Source organism: Ailuropoda melanoleuca, chromosome 16 (assembly GCF_002007445.2).
Source record: "Ailuropoda melanoleuca isolate Jingjing chromosome 16, ASM200744v2, whole genome shotgun sequence".
Lineage (NCBI taxonomy): Eukaryota > Metazoa > Chordata > Mammalia > Carnivora > Ursidae > Ailuropoda > Ailuropoda melanoleuca.
In genome coordinates, this window is record NC_048233.1 from 62,937,067 (window position 1) to 62,958,493 (window position 21,427).

The 21,427-nt window shown below is 40.6% G+C and overlaps 1 protein-coding gene across 6 annotated transcripts in view; it reads right to left on the reverse strand.

Moving 5' to 3' along the window:
- Positions 1-21,427, reverse strand: part of LOC100479327 — a 200,226-nt gene that overhangs the window by 81,975 nt on the left and 96,824 nt on the right. For all 6 annotated transcript variants that reach the window (XM_034644578.1, XM_034644577.1, XM_034644576.1 and 3 more), the window contains one exon: positions 8,837-9,082. In XM_034644578.1, coding sequence (XP_034500469.1) covers positions 8,837-9,082 — 246 coding nt within the window. The remainder of the gene's footprint in view (positions 1-8,836; positions 9,083-21,427) is intronic.

The following is a 21,427-nucleotide window of genomic DNA, read 5'->3' on the forward strand; positions in this document are numbered from 1 at the left end:
TGGGGCGCCTGGGTGGCACAGCGGTTAGGCGTCTGCCTTCGGCTCAGGGCGTGATCCCAGCGTTATGGGATCGAGCCCCACATCAGGCTCCTCTGCTGTGAGCCTGCTTCTTCCTCTCCCACTACCCCTGCTTGTGTTCCCTCTCTCGCTGGCTGAAAGAAAGAAAGAAAGAAAAAGAAAGAAAGAAAGAAAAAGAAAAAGAAATCAGGGCTCTGCACAAACGGTGGAAGGCAAGACAGATGAGCTTTGATAGGGAGGCAAAGGAAGGTGGACACACAAAAAAGCAGGCCTAGGTGGGTTCCCAGGTGGCAACCAGCAGTCTTGAGAGCCTCAGGTGCTAGTAAAGGGAGGTACCAAATCTCAGGTTCTGGTGTATCCTTGGTTTGTCCTTGAAGAAGGTCAGTGTGGCAGGATGCCTCATGTAGAAGCAGCTCCATTTCCTTCTTCTCCTGGAGACACGTCTAGACTACATTTCCCTTTCGGTTAGGTGAGGTCACGTGATTTCTGGCTGGCAGAGTACAGGCGGAAGTGATGTGCGCGACTTCCAGGCATGGCTTATAAAACCCTCTTGCAGAGCCCTCCTTGCTGTACTTGCCCACCTCCTTGATGAACACGGAAGGCTCCACGGATGTAGAGCAGTGGCTCTCAACTGGGGGCAATTTTGTCCCCCTCTCTCCAAGAACATGGGGCAACGTCTGGAGACATTTTTGGTTGTCACACTGGGAGAATGTCCTACTGGCATCTAGTGGGAGAGCCAGGGACGCGGCTAAACATCCTACAACACATGACAGCCCTCCATCCACAAGGAACTAGCCGGCCCCAAAACGTGAGAGTCCCACTAGTGTGAATTCTGAGCTAGAGGCAGCCAGAGCCACAAGGTGGGCTCTTGAATGACGGCATGGACACACTCATGTGCACACACGCACACACACACACACACACACACACTGACCTGTATTAGCGATTTTAACAAGAAATAAATATTCACTGTGTTATGTCACTGAGATTTGGGGGTAATTACAGCAGCAAGCATTATCAACAAATACAAGTGACAGAGGTTAGTCTTTCTGTGGAGAACAAGCGTACCTTAGCAACACAGTCAAATCACTTGACAGGTACCGTGAAGGTGTGTGGGGTAAAAAGTGAAGCGCAATGAATGCTGGTCCTACCTGTTAAGTCATTAGGCCTCACACCCCCACGGCAGTGAGTAAGGTCAAGAATGCAGTGGACTCTTCATAGCTCTTTCATTAATGACCAGGGGTGGTACCTTCGGGGAGAAACTCTTAGCAATGCAGCAGAGGAACACGGGAGGAACCCACACCTGTCCAGGAAAAACAGACGACCCGCCCAAAGCAGAAGCAGGGCTAACCTCTCTCATTTTCCTCTTTCCCTCGTCCCTTTCTTGTGTGACAGACTAGCTGACGATAACCAGCAAGGTCCGTTTAGTGTATGGTCTGGTCTTGCTGTGACTAATAAGATGATTGGTTGTATATATCCTCTTTATGGTTGTTCATTATATCACCCTAACATAAAGTAATTTAATTTCAGTGGGATAATTAGGGTATTTCTAATCTAACTGATAGTCTGAATGAAATGAGATTCTCAGAGGGAGATTTGTGTATCAGGAGACTGGTGACCTCCGGCCCCAATTTTCACACAATGTATTAATCTGACAGCCCTACTTCCCAGGCATACTGTATCCGTACATTCCGAGCCTGTGGGTTATAGAACACACCCGCAAATGAGATTACTTTATTTATAATGAGATTTCCTTGGGCTCAAGGAGACAGATCATAGTATTTTAACTGAGGCCTTCAGACTGATAGAGGATCCATCTGTTAATAGAAGCCCTTAGATGCAAATGTACTCAAGAGGGACTGTGGCCTTGTCTGGGTCTGGGGGACGTCGCTCCGCAGGAGAAACGACAACGGAGCCCCGCAGGATGCCAGCCTGCCTGGGACAGCTCAAGGCCTCCCCAGCAGGGCAACTGCAGGACAGCTGTCCCCACCTGCCCCCAGGAGGAAGCGGCGCCGCGGAATCTGCTCATCGAGCCCGAGTTGGGGAATAAGGGACGAGACCACGGGATAGAGGAATCAGTAGAGGCTGGTTGAGGGGTCAGCAAGGAGGGCAGCCGAAGAGACCTACGGGCTGCTCCTCAAGCCCCCAAACACACCCCCAGTGGCACACCCGCTCACCTCTCTCCTCCACCCTGGCTCCAAGCCGTGCCGGTAGAGTCCCTCTTTTATGCCAGTCATCGGCAGCACGATGCTGCCTCTTACAGACTCCGCTACTGAGAACACTTTCCATATTATGCTTTTACTCATCGAGCACCCAAGGCGCCGAGCACAGCTCAAGCCCCAGACAAAACCCTTCTTTCCAGGCTATTTACATCCATATGATTTTATGGTTCAAGCCTGCTTGGGAAACTCCTTTGAATTCCTCTTAGAATTTAATTTGAGAGAAAAAAATTGTCTGTTTCTCTGGAAGAAATATCATGTTTTCTTCTATCAGGTAATGACAATTGCATGGCTCATCTCGTTCTCCTGTTTTCTTGGGTGCCAGGAAGCTCAGGGTTTAATGTCACGCTCAATAATCTCATAAAACACCAGCATAAGGATGATGTTTTAGGTCTTCCTCCTCATCTCCAAATTCTTATTTTTCTATTTCTAGTAAAAAAGAATGATTTATATGCATCTTATTTGGTAAGGAATTTCAAGTTCAATTTGGGAAGAATATATTTTATTTTCAAAAATAAGCAAAGATAACCTGAAATAATGTAATATTGTAGGCCAGCTATACTTTAATAATAAAAATCTTTTTAAAAAAGAAAACACATAGGAAAATTCTTCACATCCTCAAAGAAATATATTTCCTCCCATTTTCTTGGAGACATGTGGCCCTACTGATTTGTCTTTCGCTTTTCCATTTTTCTAACAGATACAATAAATGAATAAAGACATATAATAAAACCAAAAAAATAAATAAGCAAAGATAGCCCATTGACTTACAAAAGGCCACTGTTAAAAATTCTTTAATATTTACTAAGTGCCTGTTAATAACTAGCATCCGCTGAGCATGTGACCTGGGCCCTTTTCTAGGCACTTTGAACCTCACAACAGCCTCTGCTCTAAGTTCTTTGATTGCCACTTTGGAGATAAGGGAATGAGGAACAGAGACACTAAAGAGTTTGCCTAGGTTATGCATTCAGTAAGGAGCGGAACCAGGACTGAAACATGGGCAGTCTGGCACCGAGGTGTCCTCTTAGCCAGTGCTCCTCGGCACACACAGCTCCCGTGCTAGATGACGGAAAATGTACGTTACACAGGATGGACGCCTCTGCTGGGCTGCCTCATATCCCCTGAAGCTTCCTTTCTACTCCAGCCTTGCCGCAGCAACTGGCCATGCCAAGGAGTGACCTGACGGCCCCCTGCCTCGGTAGCATGAAGAGTCTCTTCTGCCCTGGGGGCCTCTGCCCCAACCTCATGGGAGGTGGCAGGAATCTGCTCTATGATTCTGACCCCTGCAGAGACTTGGAAAAATCAGGGAGCTAACACCGTGGGGGCAAGCCTTGATCAACAAGGGATGGAACTGGGAGATAAGGGCTCCCCATTTCTGTCCTGTGGGCAGACAATTCTGAGGTCCGTTCTACATGGCTCCTCAGGGATCTCCAGTGGAATTCAGCCACTGTGCCCACACTGATGATTAGCTCAGTCACGTTGGGCTGGCTTTCCTTCTTCTAGTTCATACTCTTAGGTCCCTACTCTTGCTCCTTGGGGTCCATTTCTAAAGCAAACTGCTTGTAGGCAAGATCTCGTCTCAGCTCTGCTTCTGGAGGAAACTGAGGCTAAGACACTAAAGTCCCTACCTTGAGGGGTTCAGATTAGGGTGACAGGTTATTACAAGAGGAACAACTCAGTACTGGTAGATTAACAATCTATGCCAAGGAGCCAGAACAATGACTCAAGCTACGAAAACACAAGAGCACAGAGAAAGTAGAGTCAGTAGGGAGCTACCATATTTTCTTGGACAGAGCCATGTGTTCGTGCACATGCCGCCCAGGGCTGCTTTCCCACTACAACAGCAGAGCCGAGTAGGTGCAACCGAGACCCACGGCCACCCAAGCCTAACATATTTAGTAACTGGCTGTTTACTGAAAAGTTTGTGGATCTCTGACATAGAAAATGCAGGAGCCTGTGGGAATAGCGAGAATGGGCACAAATTCTACTTGACAGGGGTGGTGGGGTGGCCACCGAAAGCTGGGAAGAGTCAGGGCATGAAGAACAGGAGCAAGGGCACGCCAGGGGATGGCAACAGGTGGACTGAAGGCACAGCTGAGCGTCAGCAAGCTGCCTGCAAGGAATCGTAGGCAGCTTGCTGTTGCGCGAGAGGCAAGAACCGCTAGGGACGTGACGGGAGATGAGACTACAGGCAGATATTTCGTTAAGGAAGTCGTTGCTGGGTTATTTCTCTCATTTGGAGATTTTTCCTTCAAAAGGCAAAGATACTCTAACGAAGAGTGACTCCGGAGCCTGGTGTATACCTCCTACTGAAGGGAGTTTACGTGAAGTTCGGAACGCTCATGCTCTTCTGATGAACGGCGGGAGCCCCAGCTCATCAAGCAGCCCCCTTTGCAGCTGGACATTCCTGACATTAGAGACCCACTGCTGTCCTCAGGTGGCATGTGTCGGAGCACGCCAACTGGGGCCTCCTGCTGCACACACAGCTGACCCATCACCATTACGGTCAGACTCCGCTGGGGATCCGACGGGTCTCCCCCACAGGCCCGCTTTGCAGTTTCCTGATAGGAGGACGAGGCAGTCCCGAGGGACAAGCACAACCATGAGAGACAGACCTACTGCACAGCCCCAGGAGGAGTGCTTCTTCATACCGGTAGGAAAGAAAAGACCCCGGTGATCCAGCATGGTCGAACAATGAGTTATTTTGGTAGCTCTTTCAGGGACCACTCACAGAGGACAAAATATGAGCCCGGCAAGGCAATATACTCGGTATATATAAATGACGAAGGTGCCGCCTGCCCTTGAGGCGCTCACGGTCTACTGGGGGAGGTGGACATGCTCTTCTCAGGGCGGGAGTGTGGTCCAACTCCCCTCGGATGGGAGTGCAGCTCCTGAGAGGTAAAGCACGGGAGGATATTAAAAGCTTGATAAACAGCTTAAGGGAATATGCTTTAATGATTATTCTGGAATGAACTACAGTTACATCAACTGCTGACATGCAAATATACACACGAAGTACTGAAAGATGCTCCAAAAGTTTATTCCCCTTAAGAGCTCCAAGATTTCCCTGACAATGCTTATTTATACTCTGGACTGACGCGGTGAACCATTTCTGAAAAGGCAATGCAAAGGTAAATTTCAGTCCCCAAAGGACAGAACTTTAACATAATTTGGAAAACAACCTGATAATACCAAGTTGCTGGCATGTAGCTATCCATTTTCAATTGTTTCAGATTTGGCTGTAAAGCCTAAGATGGAGAAAACCAGTGGTGAGGTTTTTTTTTTAAAAGGAAGAAGAACAGTTAACATTTACCGAGTGTGTGCATCTTGTCAAGCACTGCGCTGAAGGCATGTGCATCATCTCCCCGCACCTTCCAACAATCCTCTGATGTAGATTCTAGCCTCCATGTGACAGACGAAGCAACGGAGTTGCACACAGTGAGTAACCTGTCCTCCGGCCATCCCTGGAAGAAGCAGGTGTCACCTGACAGTTTGCCCACGGGGGCCGCACCCTTCACCACCTCACCAACTGTCTCCCCTCACGGGCCAGGCTCCCGTTCCTGCCCGGGACGGCTTTTTTTATTCCCCCCAGTAGTCTTGCCCTGAATAGGCTTCAGGGTAAGTTCCCTCCTTGTGATAAGCAGGGCCCACGATCTCTGACAGCTGTTCCCCGCTCCTCATCATCCTCTGAAACAATCAGTAAGCATTAGAGAGCACTTTTCCCTTTACAAAGGTGATAATTAGATAACAAGCTGAGATTAAAGTAATTACAGTCAGACAGCTGGCGAGGCAGCACAGTCATGTTGAAATATTGTTGGTACTTCAGCATCTGGTTCTAATAACAGCACAGGCTAAAGGATTTTACATTAATTACAGAACATAATTTAATACAAACATATTTAATTACAATTGATGAGCGATAAACTGTTCAAGAATGACTTAACCCCTTCCGCGTGTCAAAGTGATGGGAACTTTGGGTAGGCTGCAGCCTCTTCTGCTGTCTTTCTCTGCCCCCCCCCCCACCATGCCTTCCACAACTCCCTGGTTCTCTCCTATAGAAAATTCCCCTCAAAGATGGAATGTTCTAGATGGGAATGTTGCTCATTGACTATCCCATAGGTGTTCAGTGCCCATCCAGCACTGCCCATCTGTAGAAAGCCAGGTGAAAGGTGAGTGTGCCAGCCAGGCCAAGATGTGTTGCTTCCACTGGACCAGCTGCCCTTCCTCATATTACCTCACATTGGTGAGACAAGGTTGGCTCTCCTCAGCTGGTCTTCCTCATGTTCTCACACCTTTATGTGGTGCTGCCTTGGCTTCTGACAGTCAGTGAGCCACCTCTTAGACAATCGTCAGATCTCCGAGAAAAAGTATGTCATGACTAGGAAGTCCCTGGCCACAGTGGCCAGGGTTTTCACATTTTGGAGTAAATGTGTAATATCTGGAGACCCCTACATGAGAAAGGACACTCTGTTCTGTCAGGAATTCTTCCTTACATGCTGCTAACCCCTATCCCTCCCCCTCCAAACTGGCAGAAATAGGTCTTGTGTGAAACAGTTTCAAACAAACTGGGACCACACAAACACAACCCTCAATCGATAAAGGACTCACTCGATCATCATTATCTACACATCGACTTCCCAGATTCATAAATGAAAGATATTCAAAAGCCACAGACATGCCATGTTATGGATGGCATGACTATATTCTCCCCAAAATTCATATTTTGAAATCATAACCCAGAATAGGGTGGTATTAGGAGATGGACCCTTTGGGAGGTAATTAGGTTTAGATGAGGTCAGGACGGTGGAGCCCCCATGATGAGATTATTCTTAAAACTCACACAAATCAATAGCAAAAAATCAAACACTCCAATTAAAAAATGGGCAGAGGATCGGAATAGCTCCTTTTCCAGAGAAGACATCCAGATGGCCAACAGACCATGAAAAGATGCTCAATATCACTCATCATCAGGGAAACACAAATCACAACCACAATGAGAGACCACCTCATACCTATTAGAATGGCTATTTCAAAAAGACGAAGAATAACAACTTTTGGCAAGGAAGTGGAAAAAAGGGAACGCTTGTGCACTGTTGGTAGGGATTTAAAATTGGTATAGCCACCATGGAAAACAGTATGGAAGTTCCTCAAAAGATTAAAAATGGGCATACCATATGATCCAGCAATTCCACCTCTGGGTTTTTATCCAAAGCAAATGAAAACACTAATTTGAAAAGATATATGCATCCCTATGTTCACTGAACAATAACCAGGATATGGAAAAAACATAAGTATGCACTGATGGATGAACAGGTAAAGATGAAGTATATATATATAGTATATATGTGTATATACTGTATATATATGTACATATATTGTATATATGTATATATACACAATGGAATATTACTCAGCCATAAAAAATAATGACACCTTGCCATTTGTGACAACATGGATGGACCTTGAGGGTATTGATGAGTGAAATTAAGTCAGACAGAGAAAGACAATACCATATGAACTCACTTATATGTGGAATCTAAAAACAAAATGAAACTCCTGGATACAGAGAACAGAGTGGTGGTGCCACAGGGGAGACGAATGGAGGGTAAGAGAAATGAGTGAAGGGGGTCAAGAGGTACAAGCTTCCAGTTATTAAAAAAATAAGTCACAGGGATGTAATGTACAGCACGGTGACTAGTCAATAATATTGTCGTGCATATTTCAAAGTTGCTGAAAGAGTAAATCTTAAAAGTTTTCATCACAAGAAAAAAAACAAGGCTTGTAACTTTGCATGGTGATGGATAGTAACAGACTTAGTGTGGTGACCACAGCATATACAAATATCGAATCATTACATTGACACCCGAAACTAGTACGATGTTGCATGTCAGTTATACCTTAATTTAAAAAGTCTGTATAAAATGCTTCACAGTACTAGACACAGAGAAAGCTCTCTATAGACTCAATATGGTTAAATAAGTTGATTAAAATTGCACGGCTAATGCAAAGTGGAGGCAGGATTTACTCCGATCTGTCTATACAACACGACCTTTCTTTTTTTCTTTTTACAATACAATCTTTCACATAGAGAATTATACTAACTAAATATATACTAACCACCTTGCAATCACGCATCAAAAGGCAATCATGTCGTCACTGCATTCAGAGGCTATAACACATCTTTATATCCTTACTCACTCCTTCCCCCTCCGGTGCCCTGTTTGGGGGAAGCAGCTGCTTTTCTCACAAAAAGGCCCGAGGGCTGATGTTACTGTCTGCTCAAGTTTACATATATGCGGTTTTTTGTGTAGATGCTCATTTGAGATTCAAAGGCTGCACATTTGCTGCCAATTTAGTGCAAAGGACCAAGATACATGAACACCTGAGACTGCAGGAGCAGCAGGGCGACGCTTTCTCCCTCACATGTCGGTCCTCCTGTTCCCCTCTTGAACCATCTGACTTTCAGTGGGCTCAACAAAAGGGTGCCCTAGCAGAAGAAAATGGAAGGAATCTCTTCCCGTTATGCCCTGCATGAGCTCCCAGCAGAGGGCAAGCCGGAGGAATGACAGGAGGACATGGGGCTCAGAAGCCACGCCTACCTGATCAGGTAGTGGTTGATAATAGTGTCAAAGTAGCTGTAGTACACGGCATTGTTCACGTGGCCGTACTGGTCATTGTCCTGCCATCTCGTCTGGATGGGTAAGAAGTACCCATAGGCCTCATGGTGTCGATGACAATCCATAACTCTCTGGCTCTTTCGTGACGTGCCCAAGGAATGGACCTTCCTAGGAAGCAACCTCGAAACCCAACAGGTCATAGCTGGTGATTGCTGTCTTGGAGCAGGCCTTCAAGAAGAAAGAAAAAAAGGGTAAGGATGGTGGCCAAAATCTTGATTTCAGGTTTACAAAAGCAATTTCATTCAATTTTGGCAATCAGTTTCAAAAGGAAATTCGATGTTTCTCCTAGGAAATAAATCTTCCCTTATAATCCAAGTCCTTGTCACAAATCTATTTACTTTTTTAAAGGAATCCTTACTAAAAAGGCTTTTGCAAACACTGACAGAAACAAGTGAAGCCTCTGTTTGAATTTGACTAGTGGGAATTTTAAGTTTATTTGTATGGAGGTCTTCTGTGCCACAAAGTATTTTCAAGGCAAGTCCCTTTCTTTTTCTTTCTTTCTTTCTTTTTCTTTCTTTCTTTCTTTCTTTCTTTCTTTCTTTCTTTCTTTCCTTTCTTTCTTTCTTTCTTTTCTCTCTCTCTTTTTTTTTTAAGAGTTTTTATTTATTTGACAGAGACAGAGACAGCCAGCGAGAGAGGGATCACAAGCAGGGGGAGTGGGAGAGGGAGAAGCAGGCTTCCAGTGAAGGAGCCTGATGTGGGGCTCGATCCCAGAATGCCAGGATCACGACCTGAGCCGAAAGCAGACGCTTAACGACTGAGCCACCCAGGCGCCCCATCTCTTTCTTTCTTTCTCTCTCTCTTTCCCTCCCTCCCTCCTTTTCCTTTCCTTCCTTCTTTCCTTCCAGATTGACTGACTGATTGATTGATTGATTGATTTGAGAGGGTGGGTAGGGGCAGAGGGAGAGAAAGTCTTAAGGAGACTCCACACTGAGCATGGAGCCCGAGGCGGGGCTCAATCTCAAGACCCTGAGAGCTCGACCTGAGACAAAACCAAGAGTCGGACACTTAACTGCACCACCCAGGAATCCCGAGGTGGGTACATTTCTGATGAAATCTGTAATACCACCAAAGGCATAAAGAGAGAACTCGGGCAACCAGCATAAAATAAAATGTTTGCCAGAAAATATCATCAAGTGGGCCTACCAGCTACCAGGCTTTTTTAAGTGTATGAATTTTTTTCTTGGAACCAAAGTAACTTTCCAAAACTGGAAAAAATTTTAAATATGCATAACAAAGGGGGGATACCCAACAACGCAACCAGCTATACGCATTATTCCAGTCCTATATGTACGTATCTGTACGTGCATTCTTGAATTGGACCGTACTGCACATGCTGGTGATTATTTCTGTGCTTAACAACAGATCATTAGCACGTGTACATATCCTTCTACATCATTGTAATGTCGAATTCCATAACATTCCATTGTATTGAAGCACCACGGTTCATCAAATCCTCTATTGTTGCATACTTAGGATTCTGACTCCAGTTTTATTGACTGGGATTAGAATCTTTGTAAATAAATCTTCCCACACATCTGCGATTATTTTCTTAGGCTAAACACCTAGAAGCAGAATTGCTGAGTCCAAGGGCAAATGATTTGTTAAAGATTTTTATATACATCGGTGCCCTCCAGAACGGTGGTACCCAAGTCTACCCTCCCCAGCGGCGTATGAGCAGGCCAATTTCCTTGTCAATTTTAAAATGCTTTGTCGATTTGACTGTGTTCTCTCATTTCCATACAAATTCAATGAAACGTGCTAAGTGGAGAGATGACTCGTGTCACCAGCTATGATAGAACAACCAGTATCAGAATAACCCCTCTGTTTGAGAGCTGCGATCAAAGATAGATGGAATGTAAAAGAAGAGCTGCTTGAGGCTAGGAGCAAATAGTCAAGGCAGCAGGACTTTCCAGGCTGCAGCCGTGGGGACGCACTCAAGGGAGCCCGGCTCTTGCCACCGCTGCTTCTCATCCAGGTATTTGTGGGGAATAAAGCCTGCGAGACGGCAGCAGCCTACAGCTCCTGGTGGTCTTGTCAGGTTGGAAGAGGGGTCAAAAAGTGACAGGCCAACATCCTGGAGCATGAGCTGCAGAGAAGTAAGCCTGGGGGTGCAGGTTCCCCTCGGGGCATCTGCGTCTCCCACACAGCAGGTGCTCTGAGGAGACAGACAAACCCAAGGAAAGCAACGGACTACAAGGCTAAAAACCTAAGGAGAAAATAGGAGTCTCACTGTGCTGGGGACACACAAATCAGCTTTCAGGGCTGCTGAGGAGGAGGGCAAATATGCTAGACTTTCAAGTTCAACCCGAGAAGAACTACTCCCTTACAGGGAGGACAAACCTTAAATTGACCAGCCTTGATCAAGCTTATTTACCCAAATATCATCTGTCAGCCAGTGGGAAACAAAATCATTTCTAGAGGAAAATAACACCACCTACAACCTCTGCAACGTTTCATACACAAAGTCTGGCATTTAATCAAAACCAACCAGGCCTACCAGGAAAGAGGAACAAATGACCAAAACCCAAAATTATTTTTTAAAAAAAGACAATAAAGAGACTCAGAGACTCACACAAATTTTAAAACGACCATGATTACCAGATTTCAGAGATAAAGGGCTAATATCCATCCCTAATACGTAAAGAACTCTAAAACTGAGGGGGTTAAGATTTTTAAGAACCCAACAGAAAAATACGTGAAAGTCGCAAAGAGATAATTCACAAATGTTTTTAAATGACCTTTAAACATATGAAAAGATGGACTTCAATCATAAGAGAAATTATAACTATGCTGTGTTACTGTTTCTCAATGATGAAATTTGGTAAAAATACAAAGCTTGACAGCACATTCTCTTGACAGGACCATAAGGAAAGAAACACTCTTACACACTGCGGGTGGGAACGTCCCCCACATCTATGGGAGGAGAATCTCACAATATCCAATAAAATCACAAGTAAGTTTACCTTTTGACTCATATCTAAGAATTTTTACCTTGAAGGTACATCTTCAAGAATACAAAAATACATATGAACAAGGAACATCATTACTTGTTATTGAAAAAATATTGGGATAAACCAAACATAGAAGACTGGGAGAATAAACTATGTACAGGCACATGGTGGTACACTACACAGCTGTAAATAACAACTACAGACGCTGTGATAGGGAGTGATTTCCAGGATGTATTTGCAGTCAGTCAAAATAAGCAAAGTGCAAGAAAGCATATATAGTATGCTACTTTTGTATGAGAAAGAAGAGAAAATAGGCTCTTTTTTGGGAGATACTGGCTAGCTGAAGCAAGGCAGAGGGAGAGCAGTCAGATGGGATCCACAGCCTGTATTCCTTGAAAGCAGCTCTATAGGCCGCTAGATGTCTGCCAGACCTGAAGCCTGCTCCTCAGACCGAAGCTCCAGGCCAGGCAAAAGTCACAGGACGGGGGGTGGGCGGGGGTGGGAGTGCTTCAATCTGCTTTCTGTGTAATGCCCTGGGGGTGGCACCCTGCCAAGAACTGCTTCTCAGACTGTCAGAGTCTCCTGGGACCCAGGAATGCAAGCCCCTACCCCATCCCTGGCTACTGCAGCCAGGTGATCACGGGGTGTCCTCTGGGCAGCAGCTGCAAAAACCCAGGGCACCAAACACGGAAAAGCTCCCTTCCAGGCACTGCTGGTGCTCTAGAGCGCGGCGAAGGGAGCGTGTAAAGATGGCACCAGCCAGTCCCCATCCCCAGAGACTTTCCCAGCACACTGCTGGGTGTGTTACATTAGATGCATATCTCTCAGGCTGACGCTTTAATAGGATAATTATTTATTTATATTTACAAAAGAACACTCAGGAAAGTTGAACCTGAAACTAATGAGGTGCATTAACAAGGTGGGTGGGGTGAAGAAGGGGAAATAATACTCCTCTGAATATAGCTTTTTGTGTAATTTTGGATTTGGGGACCATGTTAATGTTCCATACTCACATAAGATAATGGTGATGATGATAGTGATGATGAAATTAACAATGATGGAAGGGAAAGAAATATAAAATGGAATATAAACAGAAACAAATGAGTCCAACTATATTTCAAATAAATAACAATCACACTGAAGAGAAAAATAATTGCTTTTGAACACAGAGTTTTGACTATATACCCTGAGTCTAAAGACAAAAATGTTTTAACAAATACTAAACACTGGCTAGTGCACATGTTTTTAATAGTGGTAGGGTTAGAAATTCTGAAACTGCTTTCTGTGAATCTAAGACTGGGAAAATGAGTAGATATGCGGAGGATAATGTGAGACAGGTTTCTCACTTGGAGAAAGGATTTACAAATAGAAAGGGGAAAAACTAAAATGAACCTTCTGGTGTTAGATTAAATTTCGGAGTATCAATATGAACTCACAGATTAGAGACAGAAATAGAAATTTCTTATCCCCATTGAACCTAGACATGATGGCACTCCAGCAGCAAAATGATGCTACTGAAGTGTCCAGATCTTAGGTTCTAAACACCTTTCTTCACTAAAAGAAAGGAGAATGCCTTAAAGAAATGACTGATTCCAATGTTGAAGCAGATAAAATAAGATGATCCCGGAACATCTTGTTGTGCCAGCAAGTAAAGAAATGTTCAAAGAAGATGGCAAAAGTTCATGGATGCCTGCCTAAGGGGGTCTGAAATGGCCAAATCTGGAATATTTGAGCATTAGATTTAAAAATGAAATCAATGAGGGGTGCCTGGGTGTTCAGTTGGTTGGGTGTCTGACTCTAGATTTTGGCTTGGGTCATGATCTCAGGGTTGTGAGATTGAGCCCTGCAACGGGCTCCATGCTAGGTGTGGAGCCTGCTTGGGACTCTCTCTCTCCCTCTCCTCCTGCCCCTCCCCTCTCTAAAAAAATTAGATCGATGTATTATGACCTTCTCAATTAAATAATAATTCTTAAGTCTGCAAAATTAATAAATGGGGTTGAAGGAAAAGTTATTCTTTACTAAAGTATGCCAAGTAATAAATGTAGAAAGGATAATAGATTTAGAAAACCATCATTTTGCTAATTTCATAGTAATAATTAATTCAGTCAAGAATCATTGATGGGGGGGCGCCTGGGTGGCACAGCGGTTAAGCATCTGCCTTTGGCTCAGGGCATGATCCCGGCATTCTGGGATCGAGCCCCACATCAGGATCTTCTGCTATGAGCCTGCTTCTTCCTCTCCCACTCCCTCTGCTTGTGTTCCCTCTCTCACTGGCTGTCTCTATCTCTGTTGAATAAATAAATAAAATCTTTAAAAAAAAAAAAAAAGAATCATTGATGGATGCTAAAATATACTAGTTACAAGTTTGGCAAGGAACATAGTATTTATATGGCCCCCAAATATTTCTCCCACAAATTACTCACTCATTACAAATCAATAACAGCAACTTTATGGTTGATCACACACAAAGACAGTATGATTTTACCAAGTTATCCAAGTCAATAACACCAATAACAAACCAACAGACTAAGACAGACACAATATCACTTCTGTGTTATTTCTGGCAACAATACATTATCTGAATCTAATCATGATGGAACACCAGAAAAAAACAAAATTAAAGAACATTCTAGAAAGTAATTGTTCTATACTCTTAAAAATATCAAGATCATGAAGGACAAATAAGGGTGGAAGAATTATTTCATTAAAAGAGACTAAATAGCCCTGCCAACTAATTGTAATGCATGATCCTAGATCACTGGGGAAGAAAATGCATCTATAAGGGACATTACTGGAATAACCAATAAAATCTGAATTTAGATTGTAGATCACACAACAGTATTGTATCAATATTAAGCTTCCTAATTTTGATAGTTGTACTGCGGTTATGTAAGATAAATTCCTTGTTTTTAGTAAACACATCTGAATAATTTAGAAATACATCTGTAATATTCTCTCAAATGGTTCAGAAAGAAATAATGTGTGTGAACATGGCAGGGGAGAACACCTGTGCATGGAGGAGAGGATGATAAAGCAAATGGGGGAAAAATGTAACACATTTGAGACTCTAGCTAGAAGATATACAGTAATGCTTTCCACCATTCTTACAAGTCTTCTGTAAATTTGAAATTAAAAAATTAAAGTTGTCCCCAAAAAACTATCATTCATATGTTCAAAAGACAGATTAAAAAAAAAACTGACTATTTTTACCAGAGCACTGGAATCTATGAAATATAATCATTATATTATGAATTCAGTAGGTAGGTTAAACAATAGATTAGTCACAGTAGAAGAAAAAATTAATTAACTGGAACATAGGTCAGTCTAAATATTCAGATTGAAACACAGATAAAAAGATTTAAAATACGAACAACCATAACCAACACATATAGGACAGCACTTTGTTTTTAAAGTGATGTAATTGTTGTAATTAAAGTTCTAGATAAACAGGAGGCAGATAATGGGTAAGAAGCAATATTTGAAGAGATACTGACAGAAAATAGATCGGTAGGGGAAGAAAGGGATAAAGAAAGGGGGGGTAATCAGAAGGGGGAATGAAACATGAGAGACTATAGACTATGAGAAACAAACTGAGGGCCTCAGAGGGGAGGGGGGTGGGGGATTGGGATAGACCAGTGATGGGTAGTAAGGAGGGCACGTATTGCACGGTGCACTGGGTGTTATATGCAACTAATGAAGCATCTAACTTTACAACGGAATCCGGGGATGTACTGTATGGTGACTAACATAATATAATAAAAAATCATTTAAAAAAAAAAAAGAAAATTTTCCCAAACTGAAAGACATGGAGCCATAGATCCAAGAATCATTGACTCTAAGTTGGTTAAATTAAAGAAAAGCAACCATAACAAAATGCTGCAAACCAAAGACAAAGACAAAGAGAATCTTGAAGAAAAGAAGAAAAGACATTTTACTTTCAAAGCAACAATACTAAGCTGACTTATTCAATGGAAACAATGGAAAACAGAAGACAAAAGAATGGCACTGTTAAAGTTCTTAAAGTAAATAATTGCAAAGCTAGAATCCTATACCCAGAGAAAATATCCTTCAAAAATGAAATCTAAATAAATAGCCATTTTAACAAAACCTGAGAGAATTCATCCCAGCAGACCTACACTAAAAGAAATGCAGAAGGGTACTCTTTAAGCAGGAGGAAAATGATCCTCAATGAAAGCACGATAATGCAGAAAAGAATGAAGAGCAGTGGAAAGAGTAAATAAGTGGGTAAATTTAAATTAATACTGACTCCTTAAACAATAATATTAATAATGTCTTGTGGTATTTAAGATGTATATATAACATAAATACATAGATATAGATAGATATTTAAAATATTCCATAGCATGGGGTGCCTGGGTGGCACAGAGGTTAAGCGTCTGCCTTCGGCTCAGGGCATGATCCCGGCGTTGTGGGATCGAGCCCCACATCAGGCTCTTCTGCTATGAGCCTGCTTCTTCCTCTCCCACTCCCCCTGCTTGTGTTCCCTCTCTCACTGGCTGTCTCTATCTCTGTCGAATAAATAAATAAAATCTTTAAAAAAAAAATATTCCATAGCAGTAGCAAAGGGATCGTAGAGAAAATTCAGTAATAGTGTTCTAAGGTCCTCGCATTCTTCAGTAAGTGGTAACAATCCTAATTTAAGGTTGACTGTAAGTCCAGCATGCATGTTGTAACCTCTAGGATAATCACAAAAATAACAGAAAATGAATATTTAATTAACAAAAGGGAAACTAAGCAATGAAAAAATANTGCATGTTGTAACCTCTAGGATAATCACAAAAATAACAGAAAATGAATATTTAATTAACAAAAGGGAAACTAGGCAATGAAAAAATATATTTTTTTTTAAAGATTTTATTTATTTATTCGACAGAGATAGAGACAGCCAGCGAGAGAGGGAACACAGCAGGGGGAGTGGGAGAGGAAGAAGCAGGCTCACAGCAGAGGAGCCTGATGTGGGGCTCGATCCCGTAACGCCGGGATCACGCCCTGAGCCGAAGGCAGACGCTTAACCGCTGTGCCACCCAGGCGCCCCAAAAATATTTTTAAATCCAAAAGAAGGAAATATGTAGGGTGAAATGACCAAAACACAGATGAGACAAACAAAAAACAAAGTAAGGTAGTAGACTTGAGAAAAAAAATAACAATAATTACATTAGTTGTAACTAAATACTCCAAATAATAGACAAAGATTGTCAAAACGGATTTTTTGTAAACCCAGCTACACATTACTTACATTTGTAAGGACACAGAAAAGCTCAGAGTAAAAGAGATGGAAAACATATAAACGTTAATCCAAAAAAAGACTGGTGTAAATGTACTAAAAACAGATAATATAGATTTTAAGGCAAGAAGTATTGCTACATATAAAGAGAAATTTTTGGTAAAGACAGAAGGTCAATTCAACATGAAGATCTCATAATACAGTCTCAAATGTAGCAAAAGCTAACAAAACCAAAGAAGTAACAGACAAATTCCCAATCCCAGTGGACAGCTTTAACATACCTCTCTCAGTAGCTAAAAGAACAAGCAGAAAATAAATTAGTTAAAATATAGAAAATTAGAAAAATGTGATCAGCAAACTTAACATAGCACCCAATGATTATAGGATATACTTTATTTTCAATTATCTATGGAACAGTTACTAAAATAAATATATACCAGGCCATAAAACAAGTCTCAACAAATTTCAAAGAATTAATATCAGAGTATGCTCCCTCACCACAGTGGAATTAAAATAAAAACCAATAACAAGGAAAAAGCTTTGAAAATCCTCAAATGTCTGGAAATCAATGAATAAAGTTGTAAATAACCTATGAGTTAAGAAATCACAATAGAAATAATAACACATTTTCAACAGAATAATAATGCTAATACAATATATAAAAACTTGTGGGATACAGCTCATCTGCACTTAGAGAAAATACAGTAATTAAATGAAAATCTAAGAATGAAAGATCAATGATCTAAGGATCCATCTCAAGAAGTGTGAAAAAGAACAGCAAATTAAACTCAAAGAAAGTATAAGAGCAATAATAAAAGATAAGGACAAAAATTAATTAACTAAGAAAAAAGTATAGTAGAGCACAGGTCAGTAAACTTTTTCTGTAAAGGGACAAAGGGTAAATATTTCAGACCTTGTGGACTACATGATCTGTCACAACTATTCAATTCTGCCATTGTAGTACAAAAGCAAGCACAGACGATACATAAATGAATGGATTTGGCTGTATTCCAATAAAACTATATTTACAAAAACAGATGATGGGTAGATCTGACCAGGAGCCATATTTTGCCAATCCCTGTAATGGACGAATACAACAAAACCAAAAGTTGGCTCTTTAAATAAAAAAAAAGAATTGATAAAATGCCAGTAATATTATAAAGGAAAAAAGAACATCATTACAGATCTTATAGGCATTAAAAAGACAAGAGACATTATACATAACTTTATACCAATAAATCTGATAATTTTGATGAAAAGGACAGATAACTTTTTTTAAATACTAGCTTACCAAAAGTGACACAAGAAAAAATAGATAACTCAGACAGTCTTATGTCCATTAAAATTAAGAATCTGTAATTTAAAGTCTACTCATAAAGAAAACTTCAGGCCCAAATTGCTTCATCAGTGAATTCTTTAAACATCTCAAAAAGAACCAACACAAATCTTATATAAACTATTTCATAGAGTGGATTAAATAAAATCACTTCTGAACTCATTTTATGAGGCCCATACTAAAACTTACCAAAAAATAATTATTACCAGAAAGGAAAAGTGTAAGCCAATCTCTCTCATAAACATAGATGAAAAAAATCTGACAAAATCAAATAAAAATATTAGCAGAACAAATCCTATGAGACAGAAAAAGAAGATTTCAACCAAGTTAATTTATAACAGTAATACAAGGCTAGTTTAACATTTGAAAATCAATCTATATAATTTACCCCATTAACTAAGAAAAATTATACAGTCATTAAATAGATGCCCCCAAAAAAGCAGTTAATGAGATTCAATGCCTGTTCATGATGTTCAAAAATCCTGATAAACTAGAAATAGAAGGAAACTTCCTTTTCCCCTGAGATTGGGACTAAAACAGGGTATCTGAAATCATGACTTCTATTAAGCATTGTAATGTTTAATGTACTATTAAACATTATCATCATTGTACTTCTATTAAGCATGGTGGTCCAAAGAAAAGAAATTAAAATTATTAAAATTATTTTTTTAATTTTTAAAAGAAAAATGTGTCATTGATCACCGATGATATGATTATATAGATAAAATATTCAAAATAATCTACAAATAAACTATTGATTAAAAAGTGAATTTAGAAGTCACGGGATATAGACATCATACTTAAAAATCAGCTATATTTCTATATACTAACACTGAACTGGAAAATTAAATTTTAAAACAATATCATTCACATTACTATAATGTAAGCTATCTAAGAATCCCCAGCATCAAAAATACCAGATACCTAGGAACAAAGCTAACAAAAAATGTGTAAGACCCATACGTTGAAAACTACAAGGCACTGCTGAAAGAAATTGAGGAAGAGCTACAAAAATGGAGGGATATACTATGTCCATGGATTAGAAGACTGAACATTGCAAAGATGTCAGTTCTCCCCATTGACCTTACCCAATCGAAACCTGAGCTGGCTTTTCTATAAAAATTAATAAACTGATCCTAAATTTTTACATGCAAAGGCAAAAGAGCTAGAATAGTCAAAAAAAAAAAACAACAAAAAACCCATGAAAAAGAATAAAGTTAAAGAATTTACATTATCAAATATCAAGACATATGATAAAGTGTAGGGTAATTAAAATAGTGATATTGACATAGGATAGACAAATAAATCAATGAAACAGAATGGAGGGTCTAGAAAGTAGACCCTCATAGGTCATATAAGTAGACCCCTTATATGAATGCATATAAGACCACCTAATTTATGAAAAAAGTGCTACTCAATGCAATGGGGGAAAACTGACATTTTTTCAATGAAACTTTAACCCACCTCAAAGCATGCATACATATCAATTCCACATGAATTACAGATCTAAATGTAAAAGGAAGAATAATAATACTTCTGGAAAGTAACACAGGCTATATTCCCAATGTTGGGGTGAGTGAAATAATTTCTGAATACAGGACATAAAAATCACTTACCATAAAAAGAAAAGATTAATAAATATAACTTCTTCAAAATTAAGAACTTATGTTTATCAAAAGATACCAGTAAGGTATGCAATACACATGTCCAGCAAAGAATTCATATCCAAAATATACAGAGAACTTCTAAAAATCAATGGGAAAAAAATGGACAACTCAAACTTTTTTAAATAAGCAAAAGACTTAAATAGGCACATAATGAAAGAGGATATCCAAATGGCCAATAAACATAATAAAAGGTGCTAACCATCATTAACTATCAAGAAAATGCAACGATAACCACAATGACTTCACTTTTAAACCCCTCAGAATGGCTAAACTTATATTTTGTTGGTGAGTATGTAGAGCAATTAGAATTTAACACTCTCCCGGTGGGAGTGTGAATGGTAGCTACAACTCAGAAATCTATTTCCCAGTAGCTACTGAAATTGTACAAGTACATATCCTGTGATCCAGCAATTCCACTCCTTTGCATATATCCAACAGAAATGCATACATATGTCACCAAAAGACACATACAAGAATATCTACAGCAGCATTGTTCACATAGCCCCAAATGGGAAACAAAACAAATAGTAGGATGGATAAACACTGGTAGATTCATGGGATGGAGTACTACCCAACAATGAAAAATGACTTTCTGACACACATAATCACATTAATATATCTTACAGAAATAATTTTGAGGAAAAGAAGCGAAACACAAAAGAGTACTTGCTGTATGACTGCACTCGTATAAAGTTCCAAAACATCAGAATCAGCTACAATGACAGAAATCAGAATGATTACTACTTTTGATAATGACTGGGGAGAGGTATAAAGAATGCTTTTGCAGGGTTACTAATGTTCTACAACTTGGTCTGGATGGTGTTTACATGGGTATATTACTCTGTAGAAACTTATCGAGCCTCTTTCATTTATGAATGTGCTGTACTTCAATTAAAATGTTTTCCCAAAAAGTATGCTAGGTGGACAGAAGTCATGTGATTATATTAAGTCTCTAGGGTCCAGAGCAGTTGATTTTTCACTTTCTTTATACACAGAATTTATCTCTTGTCCATTTACCCTATGTTAACTCAAAAAACTTGAGAAAGTTAAGTTCTTCTTTATCCATATAAAGCCTTGTTTTGTGCATATGCACATACAGCCCCAGGCAGACACTGAGAAAAACAGATTTGAACTCTCACATAGTAAAAAAGAAAGTAATGTCCTAGAATCTTTGATGACCTGAAAATAACCTGCCATCTAGGTGACATTTACAAGGAGAAGGTTCTTAAACTTGTACATTTCTACATTAAACTTTCCTGAGGAATCAACCTTCATTGCCTGTACCTTCGGGGAACACAGAGGCTACTAATA